Here is a 15,967-nt window from a genome sequence, read left to right as displayed (position 1 = left end):
TTGATTGCTATTTTCAAATAGCCATGGGGTTAAAGTTGTGAAACTAATGTTGATGGTATATCAACTAACTTAGCTGGGGATCCCCTGGAACCCCTTCAAGGACCCCACTTTGAGAGCCACTGCCATGACAGTCCTCCTTCCGCGACCAGCGTTTTACTGACCATTCTCAGTAGCTGGGGGGGGGGGGGGGGGGGGGGGGGGGGGGGGCAGGAGGACAGTACTCCGTGGTGGAAAATGATGCTCGCGCTGGCATTGCCTGAGGGGGGGGGGGGGGCGATAATTTACGATTCTGTGCCTATCGGTACAGAATCATGTCTCAAGCTAACTTGCAACGTTCAGCACGGCAACTCGCGCACTTTAGCGTGCTCGGTGGTGCTTCTCGTGGCTCAAGTTCGCTTAAAGACTGCACCCCTCCGTCAAAACTATACTTTATCGGTGAAAAAAGTAGTCCACGGTTGTTGGAAAAAGTGATGTCTTAAGCGGGAGTCAAACCCAGGAGTTTGGGGTTGGGGGTCTAGTGATTAACGAGGCAAGCCACTGAGGCTGATGCTGAGATAGGGTATTTGGGCTGTATTAGAATCTGACAACGCCTACCGTTCCCAACTCTTCTAATGTAGAGCGAAAGAAGCCCCGCCGAGGCTACTGCGAACGACTAGTAAAACCGCTGCTCGCCCTCCTTCCGCAGTAAAGTCCTCAGTGTTAAATCCATGCGTATAACCCAGTGTGCTAAATGAACACGCAGGACTTCACAGTCTGCTGATTAAGTGTGTGTGTTTTTATGCAACAGCCTCAGTTCAGTTCATTTGTTTGGCAGCATTATGTATGCTGTCTGTCTGTCTGTAGGCCTGCAGCCAGTTGGTCTGGTAGCAGCATGCAGCGGGTCGAATGAGGTCTCTGGGTTGTTAGTGAACACCCTTGGCCTTCCCACAGGCTCTCTGCTGCACGATGGGCCAGATGACTGTGTATTATTGTTTCTAATGAAGTCACTGTGATTGACGGAGAGAGAGTCGTGCGGAGGAAGCGCTCTTTTTGGTTCACATCATAATCTAATCCACTGTGGTTCCCAAACCTTTTTAAGCTCAAGACCCAAAAGAGAAATGAGTCTTTTTACCCAGGACCCAAACTAGTGAAAATGTACAAGCTCAAGAATGTACAAGCTCAAGTTGTGAGCTTGTAGATCTGCTATTTTCACTACTTCTTTATTGTTATTTATTATAATATTATAAGATGTGTTCATTTTATTCATGAAATACTTTTGAGAAATGTTGAAATTGTTTTCCATTGATGAAAAGTCGTGATTGTTTTGTTTAAACTTTTTTTAATCTTTTGAAATAATATATATATATATATATATATATATATATATATATATATATATTTTTTTTTTTTTTTTTTTTAATGTAAGAAAAGCGGATATTTACTCGCGACCCATACAATTGGTCCGCCACCCAAATATGGGTCCCGACCTAATGTTTGGGAAACGGTGACCCAGCCCAAACAGTGGGTCGGGATCCATTACTGGGTGGCGGACCCACTTTTATGGTCAATATTCGTTTTATTCCTTTTAAAAATGTCAAAACACAAATAAATGAAACATCTAAGAAATTCCCTAAATAATAATAAATAAATACAACTTTGAAGAAGTAGTGAAAATAGCGCGTCTACCCCATTAATCGATAATAGCTGTTGTAGATCAGCTAGTTTCGCTAGTTTAGGTCCCGGAGAGACGTCAAAATTCCTCGCTGTCTGCCTTGTTCTCAAGGGATTTGAAAAGTCATGCATTTGCTGTAACACCTTACCACATACGCAAGGGGGTGGGGTGAACAAAAACGAGCACTCCTCCGCCCAAAACAAAATTGTTTGGAATCACATTCACATGCCAGTGGGATCCTGGGAAATTCCCAGTAACCACGCAGCTGCCGGTTTAATTTAATGTTTATGTGTATTTGTTTATAATACGGATTAGCTGCCGCCTTAGTGACAGCTAGTCTAGACATTAATATACATTATTCACAATAATAAAACATTTCACTATCAGTATATCGCATACATACATTCATGCAAGTTCCTCACGCACTGCGCGTGAGAAGCCACACGTAATGCACAGGGGTACGAGCGAGGACATGTTAGAAATGTACAAATGTGACGTGAGACGCTCCCCCGTGTGAGGGTGTGTGTTGGGTCTGTGCACGGCACACGTGCACGCGTGACTGTTGCTAGGTTATGCCAGGTTCATCGTTTATGTAGGAGCTCAGCATGGAGGCAGCAGAGCAGCTATAAAAAGTACGGTGCATGTGTGTGCAGAAGCCTTTTCTGAGGAGAGTGGCACTCATTTGTTTTTGTACCGCTAGAGAGACTGAGGTAATTACAAGGAGGAGAGATGGAGATATACATAGAGAGAGAGAGAGAGAGAGAGAGAGAGAGAGAGAGAGAGAGAGATGGACAAAAGAGAGTGAGACACACAACAAGAGACAGACAGACAGACAACGACACAGAGAGAGAGACAGACAAACAGACAGACAGACAGACAGACAACATAGAGAAATACAGATAGAGACAGAGAGACACACAACAGAGAGAAAGACAGATAGAGACAGATAGAGAGACACAACAGAGAAAAAGACAGACATAGAGATACACACAACACAAAGAAAGACAGATAGAGACAGATAGAGAGACACACAACAGTCAGAGAGACTCGGGGGGGGGGGGGGGGGGGGGGGGGTGCTCGGGGGGTGCTCCCGTCTCCCGTCTCCCGGAGGCAGTGGGGCAGTAGGACCCACATGGTCTCGGAGGCAGTGGGGCAGTAGGACCCACATGGTCTGGGGCCGTCCCCTGACTCTGCCTGTCCATTATTGATGACGGTCGGTCACACAGGGTTCCTACGCTGCCATCTGTTCTTTGGCGCCTCCCACTCTGCCCCCCTGTGGCACCGTACGGTACTACTTTGATACGCTGGCACAAAGCGTATCAAAGTAGCACATGTACATCGCTCTCTTATGGTGCGAATGCTTCAGAAACATCGCAACGCACCCCGTGAGTTTGTCAATTTTGGGTCAATTTATTTATTTATTAAGTAGCCGCGTCGGTGGATAATCACCCTGTCGGGATTTATTTTTCAATAATGACCAGCTATCCGTACCTTATCCCTTGCTTAACACTCTCTTGCGCTTTCTTAAACTTTGTCCATCTGACGGTTGAAAACACACGTGTGTATTTAAACCAAGTGAACGCTTCTTGAGTGAGTTACATGTGAGGTGGCTTATGGCTCACTGTTGGCTGCCATAAGCCTGAATTATAGTCGCTGCTGTGTTTGTTGTATTTGTCGCCGCACATTTAAATTTGTCCTCTGCATGTAACCATCCTAACTATAGGAGCAGTGTGCGCTATTAATACAGCACTTGGGGAGCAGTTAGGAGGGACGTGTCTTGCTCAGGGACACTTCCACACAGACTGGGCGAGTCGGGCGGGGGGGGGGGTGGTTGGGGGGCGGTGAAACAGCGACCGATGGCCTCTCTACCCACTCAGCTAACAGCCGGCCGTGACGGTGTTGCACGCCGAAAATAGCAGATCTACAAGCTCACAACGCACTGGCGTACGCCGTGGTATAACCCATTAAGACCGGGAACGCATCTGTGTCATTTTAGATTCCTAGCTATAACCATTATTTTATACTTTGGGATATTCAAAAATAGCAGATCTACAAGCTATGAGAAATCGTGAAAATGTGAGAAATCGTGAATATGTGTGCAAATCTATGAATATATATGTTTTGAAAGGGAACACTTGACTCAAATCTTTGCTTCTGGGGGGTCCCTGGAACAACACATTTTCAGATGGGGGTCCGCGGCCAAATACATATCATTTGTGGGGGTCCTTGACATGAAAACGGTTTGAGAACCACTGATATAGCAACAATGGTTTGAAAAACGCACTGTTAGGATTTAGAAGACATTTGTAGATGCGTTCCCACATTGAGCGGGATAAATTCCTCATTACAGATGGCGTCCCTGAGGGTGTCTGCTGAGACTAATACAGGGGAAGATGATGGAAACCTCCACCCAAAACACACACACACACACACACACACACACACACACACACACACACACACACACACGCACACGCACGCACACGCCACCTCTCCTTCTCTGCCTCATTACCCACTCCTGGGCGTGCTTGTGCCTCGACACCGTAGCCGAGCCAGCTGTCCCCCCTCCTCGTCAAAGAGGTGAAAATTGTTATCTCGCCCTCTCCTCCGCAGCAGGTGTGCAGACACTCCGCCTCTCCTCTAGCCCTCTCTGCTCCTGACACACAATGCAGGGGCTTAGTACATCTCAATGAGACGAGTGCCGCCGTCGTTTAGCATTCCAGATGAGCTAATGGCTAACGTGAAGTGCAGGGCACCACACACACACACACACACACACACACACACACACACACACATGCACACACACAGACACACACGTTTGTATTACTATAGGACAGAAAAAGTAGGATGGTAATTTTATAAATGACATTTTTACCATGTTTTTAAAAGGTTTTTAATGTTTCTGAACGACAATTTCTCTCCAGGAAAATGGTCCTATGCGCAATATCTATTTCTCAAAGTCTATACTATACACACATAGTACCATAATACAAGTAAACACACACACACACACACACACACACACACACACACACACACACACACACACACACACACACACACACACACACACACACACACACACACACACACACACACACTCACACACACAGCTGTGGTGAGTGCAGCGATTATACACAGCATTGTTATTAATGCCCCTACATGAATATGTATGTGTCCTGTTCATTTGCAACTTAACCACTTTACGAGTGTCCACGGGGTCCTCTGGTGAACCAGGATGATGAGGGGTTATTTCTCTGTGTGGCTAAAGACCCATGTAATGGCCAGTCACGCCTTGGTGGTTCCAATATGGGCCCACTCTGCCATTACACATCCTCCTTAACATACACAGTCAAAGTCTCCGGTGTTCATTTGACCTGTAAGGGTCCATTTGGTTCCATTTTGTACACTCTCAGAGTTACAAATGGATGAAGAGAGAGAGAGAGAGAGAGAGAGAGAGAGAGAGAAACTGATAGAACATTGAGTAGGGTGAGAGAGAAAAATAAATTGCTATTGAGAAAAAGTGGCTTAGTGCTTCGCAGTGTGTTTAAAGCCCTGATAAGAGTACTTAATACATCACAAAGGCCTAAAGCCCCATTGTGCTCTACTATGGCGGTGGCACACTGCCCACATGGGCATGCGGCAGGGACAGCCTGATATGGCACGCAGCCCACATGGCCGCATGCTGCAGGCAGAACCCTGATGTGGCACACTGCCCCGGTCACGCTGGCAGGCCAGACGGGAAGCAGTAGTTCAGTGTTATGACTTGTCACCATTCCACGTGTTCGGAGCTACCGCAGTGTGTGCCATGGTTTGGGCGCACAGTCCGTTGTCCCGATGATTGACATCGTCGTTTCACAACAAGATTTTGTGGAGAAATACACAGAACACAGACGAGATGGGATTTTGTTTTCTTCCACACACTATTAACCCTTTAAGACCTGAGGCCGCTTCTAAACATTTTCAAAAAAAAAAAAAAAAAAAATCAGGAAAAAATATTTGAAAAATAATTTTCACAATTTTTCAAAAATAGCAGATCTACAAGCTCATAGCGCGGCACTCGGTGCCGCGCTATGAGCTTGTATATCTGCTATTTTTGAATAGCCAAAGACATCTAAAGTGACACAGATGCGTTCCAGGTATCAATGGGTTAAGTTGTAGTCCAGCCAGGGTGGATCAGACAACACGACAGTTGTGTACTGGGATTGAGCCAGATAGGGCACCGTACTCTCAGTGGAGACAAGCCATTTGCTGCGCCAGCCTGGGTTTTCCGGTGAAAACCCATGGAAGGCAATGTTATCATCATTGCCTTCCATACGACACTGCTGAAGTGCATAAATACCGAGGTATGAAGTTTAACATTTAGAATGTATAGTTTTCTGTACTTCAGGCATGTCATATACTGAGGATTGCCGTGAGGAAGTCGGTAAATGCTTGCAATTTGATTTATAGCTGTATAACACACACACACACACACACACACACACACACACACACACACACACACACACACACACACTATGTGTCATGGGCTTGGGGAATGCAAATTGTAGATTATACGGTTGTCGTGACATTTTCAGAGCATGCATAGCACCACTGCAGACAAAGTCATGTGATTTTTATGATTTGCTGGCCGAATGTTCCACCCAGAACAGTATAGGGACGCTAGGGTTCATGTGGTTAAATCACTCTACATGCGCGTCTGTCTGCAACGCGCCCTTTCCTCTCTGCTATCCTCCTCCGGTCCAAACCAAAGCCTTTGAGTCTCTCTCACACATTATTGATTCACCCTCTCGTCTCCTGTCCTCCGGGGTGGTCTTAACTCCAGGGGGGCCACAGGCTGGAGAATAAAGCTTCTTCTATTATAGCCCTCCAGGAATATGAAGAAGAAAAAAAGACTCCTCACACATGATGGAGTGATATCGTTGCTGTCGAGCAGAAAACCTTGTATATCCATAATATAAAGGATTTGTTGTAAATGTATGTCCCACTTCATCATACAAGAGTGTATAGTGAAAATAGCAGATCTACAAGCTCACAACACCTCGCACCACGAGCCATTGTGAGCTTGTAGATTGGCTATTTTCACTATTTATATATATCACTATATTGTTAAATAGCAATAATAAAAGGAAGGGTTCTGGACATCCGAGGTTTCCACCCGTCAAGTTTCAGTAGCCCCCCAAAGCAATATCTTACCTTCATCTGTCCAGTCCACCTCACAGGCCCCTGGCATTCACACACCAGTGTAGTGTACTGTATATCCCTTTGTGCCAGTCAAGGGACTGTGAGACTGACAGTGGTGGAAAGTAACTAAGTACATTTTTTTATTCGAGTACTGTAGCATTGTTTACTTTAATGTTGTACTTTTTACTCCACTATGATAATCGGAAAACTTGAGTTACTAGTTACTTTGTTTTTTCTTAAAAAACACATGCAGACCAACACTTGTATATTTAGAAACATGATGGCCGACGTGGCCACCCGGTCACACAACCAGGGCCCAGTGAAGCCCATTTGTACCTATTACTGAACTCGGGGGCTTTCCTCCTGGCCAAGCAGCCCTGGAGTGAATGCATGGCCACTGGCCATCAATCGTGTGTCAAATTGAATGAAAGCTGACCTGCAGCCATATGGGTATTAACAGTAGAGAGGGCCAGCCCCCCCCCCCCCCCCCGTCCGTGATTGGATTAAGCTCTCTGGAAACCCCGCACAAGAGGACTATTGACAGGCCATCACAAAACATACCCAACCGCCAATTTGATTTACGTTTGACGCGGTCGTGACACCGTCGTACATCTCACACCGCAAATCAATGTCGTGCCTCGGAAGCTAAAATTAATTCAAAATTCATCACCATCTACCGATCTGCTTTACAGTACACAGCAAAAAAAGCCTTTTTTTCAGATTCGGAGTTAGCCACATTAACGCAGATGTCACTATTTTCTGTTAAAAAATGAAAAAATGCTTCACGGAAACAAAACGGCAAAAAAAATACCAGATCTACAAACAAGCAGATACAAACTCAATGAAAGTATTCCATAAGTGGTGCGCTGGGCGGACACGGTCGCCTCGGAAAACATGGACGTGTAGTGGCTCAAATAGAATACATTTTTGGTTACTGCATTGTCTATTTATCGCTTCCAAATGTTTTCAAAAACATTCTTGAGAGCAACGTTTAGTTGTAAATGACATGGTGTGTTTGTTTACATGGCTGTCATGTTGGATACGGCATTAACTCAAGCGGCGCAGATTGATATGAGCGGGTGCTCTGAGCGGTTTGTTATAGAGCTCATCGGTCATTATCAAGAAATAACGCACAGCTGAATTCAGCGATTGACCAATCAGAATCAAGCATTCAACCAAGCCGCGTAATAAACGTAATGTATGCACAGCTGTGTGACATAGTGTAAATCAAGCTATAGAGACATGATGGAAGGATGAATAGTGACTGGAAAAGAGCAAGGGAAGTCAAGGGGTGTGTGTGCGTGTGCGTGTACATGTGTGTGTGTGTGAGTAGAGCATTTTGTGCAGACACGGGGGCGTGCATCTGTGATCAGACTAAAGTGGCGCCTGTCCGTGACAGAGCACCACATTAGCTGCGTTATGTTTACACACAATCGCGTGTGGGGCTGCATGCACATGAGTTCGGTTGCTATAGAAACGTGCACTTTATCCTCCATAATCATCCTTAAGGGATGATCAAAAAAACGACTAGGCTGAAATGGGGGTCATCTGTAAATTAACATACGGTTCATTTACAGATGGGCCCCTCGGTGCACTGAGGGCACTCTGTTTGTTTTGGTTTGTTTTGTGTGATTTGTCCTTGTTGATGACTGTTTGTTTGTTGTTGTTGACGGTTTATTTTCTCTCTTTTTTTCCAGGTGATCTCCGCTCTGTCGAGGATCTCCCACCATAGCATTGCGCAGATCAAAGGCATCAGGTATGTTTGCTTTCTTTTTCAGCATTTCCTCACTTAAGGGTTTGACGTGCGCCATTGCGTGTGGTGTCACGCGTTGAAAGTAGCAGATCATCTGCTTGTAGATCGGTTATTTTATATGTTCATGCTTGTTCACAGAAGTGTCTGAACATGCTCTGCTGTGAACACATGTGAAGGTGATGTGGACACGCAGTAAGAACCGCCTCTTTCAGTTCAGGAACAGGGAGACCCCTTGCTACTGAACAAACACTTTATAGTAGTGATTGCAGAATGTAGAGCTATTTAACACTTATTTTAACTAAACATATCACTTTTCTCTCTGCCTGCCAAAAACGTTGATAAACGTTTTTGAGAATGAAGCTTTTGCCTGCCAAAAACATTTATAAATAACATTTAAAAAAATCTAAAATTATTCTTTATTTTTTTGTTTTTTCCGTTTTTCCGTTCTTCACAAAGAACCAGGAGATAACATTTAACAAAAAGTTGCTGCTCCATTCACTTCAATGTTAAAAAATAAACGGAGAAATAAATAAAAATGTTCCTATGTTTTACCATGTACTGTAAACTGCTGCCAGTTTTTGAGTACTATTTTTGAAAAAAGAGTTAACACCCTTTTCAAAAAATTGAATTTTATATTTTGTAGTTCCTAGGCTTTTTTTTTTTTTATGCCTGAAAAGAGACAATTTACAGCCTTTTTTTTTCTTATGTCACACTTGATGGGTAGAAACATTCATCCACTTTACCTCAAGTAAAAGTCCCCAAGTTTGATGCAAGCGCAAAACGCGTTCAGCGGTCTGTCTGCATCCATCAGTCTTCCCTGTAATAATTTGTGTAGTACAGCATGAACACTAATGTCTGTGTCAGAACAGTTCATTGTCTGCCACGGCAGCCATATTTTCTCGGATAATGGCAAAGCCGAGAAAATCCTTCAAACGGCTTTATCGCGGGGGCATGGGGCCGGGAACGGTTTTGTGATTTCTCTTCATTTGCTCAATCGGCTTGGAGCACAGTGTGGTTCGCTGGCACGTAAAAAAAAAAAAGGCGTTTTACCCAGTGGAGTAATGAGTTGATGGAGCGCACCCATTAGGACACATGCCAGGATGTGAAGAGAGAGAAGACGGAGAGAGAGATGAGAGAGTGAAAAAGAATGAGTAATATAGGGGAGAGAGCGCATTAATCCATTAAGACCGGGAACGCATCTGTGTGTCATTTTAAGATTTCTTTGGCTATTCAAAAATAGCAGATATACAAGCTCATAGCGCGGAGCTTATAGATATGCTATTTTTTTTTTATTGTTGAAAAATTGTTGAAAAATTGTTGAAAAAATGTTGAAAAAATGTTGAAAAAATGTTGAAAAATTGTTTTCAAGTGAACATTTTTAACTCCGATGTGTGCTTCTGGGGGGTACCTGGAACAACATATTTTGAGATGGGGCTCCACGGCCAAATACATATCATTTTTGGGGGGGCCTTGACATGGAAAAGTCGGAGCACAACACTGATATAGCAACATACTGTTAGGATTTAGAAAACCGTTTTAGATCATGTATTTGGCCGCGGACCCCCGTCTCAAAATGTTTAATTCCAGGGACCCCCCCCCAGAAGCAAAGATTTGAGGTATTCAAAGATTTGCACACATTTGAGCTATGAGCTTGTAGATCTGTTATTTTTGAATAGCCAAAGAAATCTTAAAATTACACACACAGGATTGAAAGGGTTAATAAACACAGCCTGCTGAAGGGTGATTAATTCACTGCCCGTAGTGTCCACACTGACCAATGTGCTAATCACTGTGCATTTCAGGGTTATTCATCAATCGGATCCCTGGCTTACGTTCACTTATTTCTGCGTTAATATTAAACCCATTAAGACTGGGAACGCATCTGTGTCATTTTAGGTTTCTTTGGGCTATTCAAAAATAGCAGATATACAAGCTCATAGTGCGGCACCGAGTGCCGCGCTATGAGCTTGTAGATCTGCTATTTTTTGAAAAATCGAGATTTTTTTTCCAAATCTTTGAATTAATATATTTTCAAAGCGAACATTTGTAACTCAAATCTTTGCTTCTAAATATTTTGTCCCTGGAACAAAATATTTTGAGATGGGGGTCCGTGACCAAATACATATACTTTTGGGGGTCCTTGACATGAAAAAGTTTGAAAACCACTGATATAGCATCATTTAGATTTAGAAGACTGTTTTTTGTAGAATCAGCTTCAGGCCTTGATGAGTTAATCCCTTTTACATCATAAGTGCAAAACTATAATCATGTCCACCTTGCCTTGTGTAATAATACCCAGGATTCCATCCTGCAGGTCTCCTGTGTGGGGAAACTAATCCTCCGCCGCTCATTAAGAGGGAATTACTTCCTTGGCAAGGGAGAGATATTGGTGTCATGAGCTGGAAGGGCTAAACTGTATTTGCCGAGTTATTGATTGATTGATTGAATACTTTACGAAACAAAAAGGATAACACAGAAAGGCCCTGAGGGCTGGTTTTCATTGTGGTCCCATGTATTCATTTACATACAGTAATCAGGCCATTACAAGACAGACGTTACAAATCATCATCAATACCAGGAGCAATACAAAGTGTATTTACAGAAAACAGAGCGCAGGTGTGGGGGGTGGGGGGGGTGCTGACGGCGGTGGTGTTAAGGAGCTATGTACCTTTACTCCAGTACTGTACTTAAGTCAAATTCTGAGGTATTTTTTACTTTACTGGAGTACTTCCAATTTTCTGTACTTTTACTTCTACTCCACTACATCTCAGAGGCAAATATTGTACTTTTACTCCACTACAATTATTTGAAAACTTTAGTTACTTTTTAGACTTTTTTTAGATTATCGGAAAACTTTTTAACCACTGCAGCCCTATATGTATTTCGACCATTTGAAAATAGCAGATCTACAAGCTCACAATGCGTCGCGATGCGACACATTGTGAGCTTGTGAAAACTTTAGTTACTAGTTTGTAGGTTTTGATTATTATTACAAAAATACACTTCAGCCCTATATACATTTAGGCCATTTGAAAATAGCCGATCTACAAGCTCACAACGCATTGTAAGCTTGTTGATCTGCTATTTTCAAAACTTGTGAAACAGGACATTCTGCATAATGATTGCTTTCTACTTTTGGTACTTTAAGTACATTTTGACTTTTTTCATTCCAGACTTTTACTTGTAACAGAGTATTTCTAAAATTGCAGTATTGGTACCTTTACTTACTCAATTTAAAAAATGGAGTACTTTTTTCACCACTGGCTGACGGTACTCTGGTTGTTAGCTAGAAGACTTATCGAAGACTTGTTGCAATGTGCGACAGGTGCTTTTAGTGTGGTTTTGAATGATGGGGAGTCTCACAGTTTTATGGCTATCATTTTCTATACTGTATAGGTCAGATATCATGTCAGTCCAGAGTGGTTACAAGCCTGTATTTATTGGTCAATATAAAAAATCCATAAAATAAATCCCCAAACAAACACAAAATGTACAATATACTATATTAAATTAGACAGAGACACATATACCTCATATTATTTGCTGCATTTAATTAACAGATATAATGACATTTATTTGTGTGTTTATTTGCTTGGTTTGCTTCTGTTTTATTAAATTACACACAATGTAATGTAATTAGCAATTAGTGTGTTTGCATATCTGTCTACATTTGATATGTTGTGACATTTAGTCATTTTCATTGCATTTTAATTTTTTTGTCCTGCTTTGGCTTGCATTTGTAATCTCGGCACCATTGATGTGTTCTCCGAGAATTAACCCATTAAGACCTGAGGCCGATTCTACAAAATGTCTTCTAAATCCTAACAGTTTTTTGAAAAAACCTATGTTACTATGTCAGTGGTTCTCAATCTTTTTCATCTCAAGGACCCCCAAAATGATATATATTTGGCCACCGACCCCCATCTCAAAATGTTTTGTTCCAGGGAAAAGAATAGAGTTCGATTTTTTCACTTTAAACAATATATTATTCAAAGATTTGCACACATTTTCACGATTTTTCAAAAATAGCAGATCTACAAGCTCATAGCGCGGCACTCGGTGCCGCGCTATGAGCTTGTATATCTGCTATTTTTGAATAGCCAAAGTGTAAAATAAAGCTCAAATGGAAAAGTGACCATTCCAGGTGTAAATGGGTTAAATAAAGGTTAAATAAATTAATGAATGTAATTTCATTATATCAGACGGCACCTATCGAAGCAGCATCCCTGCACCACATGAGGTTTCAATGTCTTCGAGGTTGCCACTCTGTCAGCCTATTATATAAGTCAGTCGGCCTCACAAATAATCTTTCTTTCAGCCATTTCATGACTTACTGTCTGTCTCTTGTGTGAGCTTATACGTAGATCTGCTATTTTCCGTGTGCAACTACATATAAATCAGGCTGAACTCTCTAACATATAGAACTGCTGCTTCGGGGCAACGGGGGGGATAAGACGAATGCATGGCTGGGTCCAAAGAGCATGTTATTGCCGTAGGACAGAATCTCCATATTTCAACTTTTTATGGTTTTTCGTAAATTCATGCCATACTTTGTCGTGCAAAAAGTAGCGACACACTTTCGTCGCATTTAGCAGTGGTGTAAAGTAACTAAGTACATGTACTCAGGTACTGTACTTCGAACATGTTTGGGGGTCATTTTAACGTCTACTCTGGCTTTTGTGAACACCCCACTGCCAGCTGTTTTCACTGCCAGAGGCTGCAGCCTCTGCCAGCATTTTTAACTATTTTCTTACCTTTTGAAGTAGTCACAGAATATGTATCTCCAGTATGATCGATCCCCTGATGGTTGCTAATCACAGAGGGTTTCACTGTGCTTCCGCAAAACAAACCAAAACGTTTGTCATATGCTGTTGAAAATAGCCTCGCCAAATAGTCTCGCCAAAGCAACACAGGAGAGGAGATACAGAATATTTCCAAATACTTTAACCAGGAAGTGAATGGAGCAGTACATCTTTGGATCACGTTATCTCCTGATTCTGATGAAAAAAAACACGTTTTAAAACGTCTTTGGCAGGCAATGTGTTGTAGCTTGATTCAGTATTTAGATATTTGATATTCATTTGATCGGACACGCCCCATTCCTATATAAACCATTGTAACTTCAAACTCCATTTTAACCATGTTAGATTAATTGAAAACACCCATCCTTGGTTCTAGTTACTGATATTGGCCTTCTAATACACGAGGGGGACGTTTTTTTTTCAACTACTTTTTTCATTATTATTATCTTTTTATTTGGAAAATGAAAAAAATAAAATGAATGAAAAGCGTAGACAAAAACAGACCCAGAAATTCTGTGTGTGTGTCAGAATGTCACACTTTATATGTCTATTTCTCTATGTACTTAACCACAGATAATATGAAATATTGTTCCCCCTCAGCCTCTTGCAGTGCGACATAAAACCACATCTAAAAAGCATCATAAAAAGACAAAATCTAAAAAACACAACATAGACAAACATAAAAATATATATGTGTGACGTGCAATTAATCTGAGTTACCAGCACAGCACATAAAGTGCCATGGTGCAGTCCTTTAAAAGGTTATACCAGCACAGTACACTAAAGTGCTGTTGTGCATTTCAAAAGTGCAGTGACATCATGTCCAGTCCAGTCCAGTCAAGTTCAGTCCAGTCCAGGGCAAATCTTACAAACGGCTGGGCGGTGAAACTCGGTGAAACCTCCCTCCGTAGAGGGACTGTGCACTAGTCTAGTGCAGTGGTTCTCAAAGTGGGGTCCTTGAGGGGGTCCCAGGGGGTCCCCAGAAAAATGATGGATAGTTAGGCTGTAACTCTGACTGTGTAGAAATGGAACCAAATGGACCCTTACGGGTCCATTTGGTTCCATTTCTACACACTCAGAGTTATGGTGTTCCGTGGTCTAATGCAGGGGTTCTTAAAGTGGGGTCAGGGGACCCCCCCCCAGGGCCCTAATATAGGCTACATATGCTATTTTTTGACATTTTTAACACCACACATCATGTATGGGGGTCCTTGGCAAAACTGTATTTTCAGATGGGGGTCCGCGGCCAAGTATACATTCATTTAGGGGTCCTTGACATGAAAAAGTTTGAGAAGCACTGGTCTAATGCACATGTTCCCTCTGGAGACCTAATCAGTCAGGTAATAGCTACGTAATGACACAGTTTGAGTGAATTTGTACTTCCATGTACTGTTATGTACTGTCATGTACTGTTCTCATGTCTTACTAAATAAAGTACATCAATCAATCAATCAATTATATACAAACTATATAGCGTTGCTGTCGGGCAGAAACATCCTACAGTATCTCCATAGTCTAACTTTTTTTCGTTTTTTCGTAAATGAATGCCCTACTTCAGGGGTCCTCAACAGGCGGACCGCGGTCCGTTTCCGGACCGCGGGGCACCTCTCTGTGGACCCTGGGAAAATTATAATAATAAAAAAAATAAAAAAAAAATATTATTATTATTATTTTTTTTTTTTAAATAACTATAACCCTAACCCTAAAACCGAATTAAAGTAAGAAAAAACGGGGGGGGAAGTACCCGAATCCGCCCAAATCCGCGCGCACATGCGCGCGCGTGCATGTGCGGACCCTAGCCTTATTCAAAAACGGATTTGTGGACCTTCAAGATTTGTTGTTGAGGACCCCTGCCCTACTTCATCACACTACACCGTCACACAAAAGCATCAAAAGTAGCAGATCTACGAGCTCGAAGCGACGTGTTTCGAGCTTGTAGATCTGCTACGTTTGATGCTTTTGAATTTGAATCCTGAAAAGTAACAGTTTTGGACATAATGGGTTTCCACCCGACAGAGGTGATAGACTGATTAAATAACCGTTACATTAATACATTGTGCTTTAATAGATATTCATTTTAAGCTGAAACCGAGTTTGTTACTCGAGGCTACAGGCAGGAGAAAAATCCGAGGCCTGGCGCTTCTGATAGCAAACCTGGCACCCCACTGTCAGTCATGCAAAGACACCGGGGCAGTTCCATTGAGTTCTACAGTGGACTGAGAGTTCCTCACTGTGTTTGATCTGTGGGTAATTGTTCCTCTAGACGTGTACATCGACTTCCTGCTGAATCCAATTGATCCTCTCTTTGATGGCGGTTCACTGCAATTGTCCCGTGATCAGTCACCTGGCGGTATGTGTCTTTAGTCACTGTGTCAGCGGGATGCCGGGATGCACGCTAGTATCCGTGCACACACGTACACAACTACACGTGCACACTATGAAACACATACACACACACAAGCACTCCACATTTACAGTCATCTGTATCTATTGTTTCAGATTAAAGGGTTCATCAAATGTTGTTTTCTCATGGTCTTGGTTAATGAAAGACATACAAAGTGTGTGTGTGTG

General features: G+C 42.5%; 1 protein-coding gene across 5 annotated transcripts in view; it reads left to right on the top strand.

Moving 5' to 3' along the window:
* Positions 1-15,967, top strand: part of vav2 (vav 2 guanine nucleotide exchange factor) — a 259,771-nt gene that overhangs the window by 167,347 nt on the left and 76,457 nt on the right. For all 5 annotated transcript variants that reach the window (XM_084046572.1, XM_084046570.1, XM_084046573.1 and 2 more), the window contains exon 3: positions 8,539-8,597. In XM_084046572.1, the coding sequence (XP_083902698.1) occupies positions 8,539-8,597 (59 nt within the window). The remainder of the gene's footprint in view (positions 1-8,538; positions 8,598-15,967) is intronic.

The sequence above is a fragment of the Gymnoscopelus microlampas genome (genome assembly GCF_963454915.1).
Source record: "Gymnoscopelus microlampas genome assembly, chromosome: 21".
Lineage (NCBI taxonomy): Eukaryota > Metazoa > Chordata > Actinopteri > Myctophiformes > Myctophidae > Gymnoscopelus > Gymnoscopelus microlampas.
The sequence above is the reverse complement of the archived record's forward strand: the minus strand, read 5'-3'. Positions and strand labels throughout refer to the sequence as shown.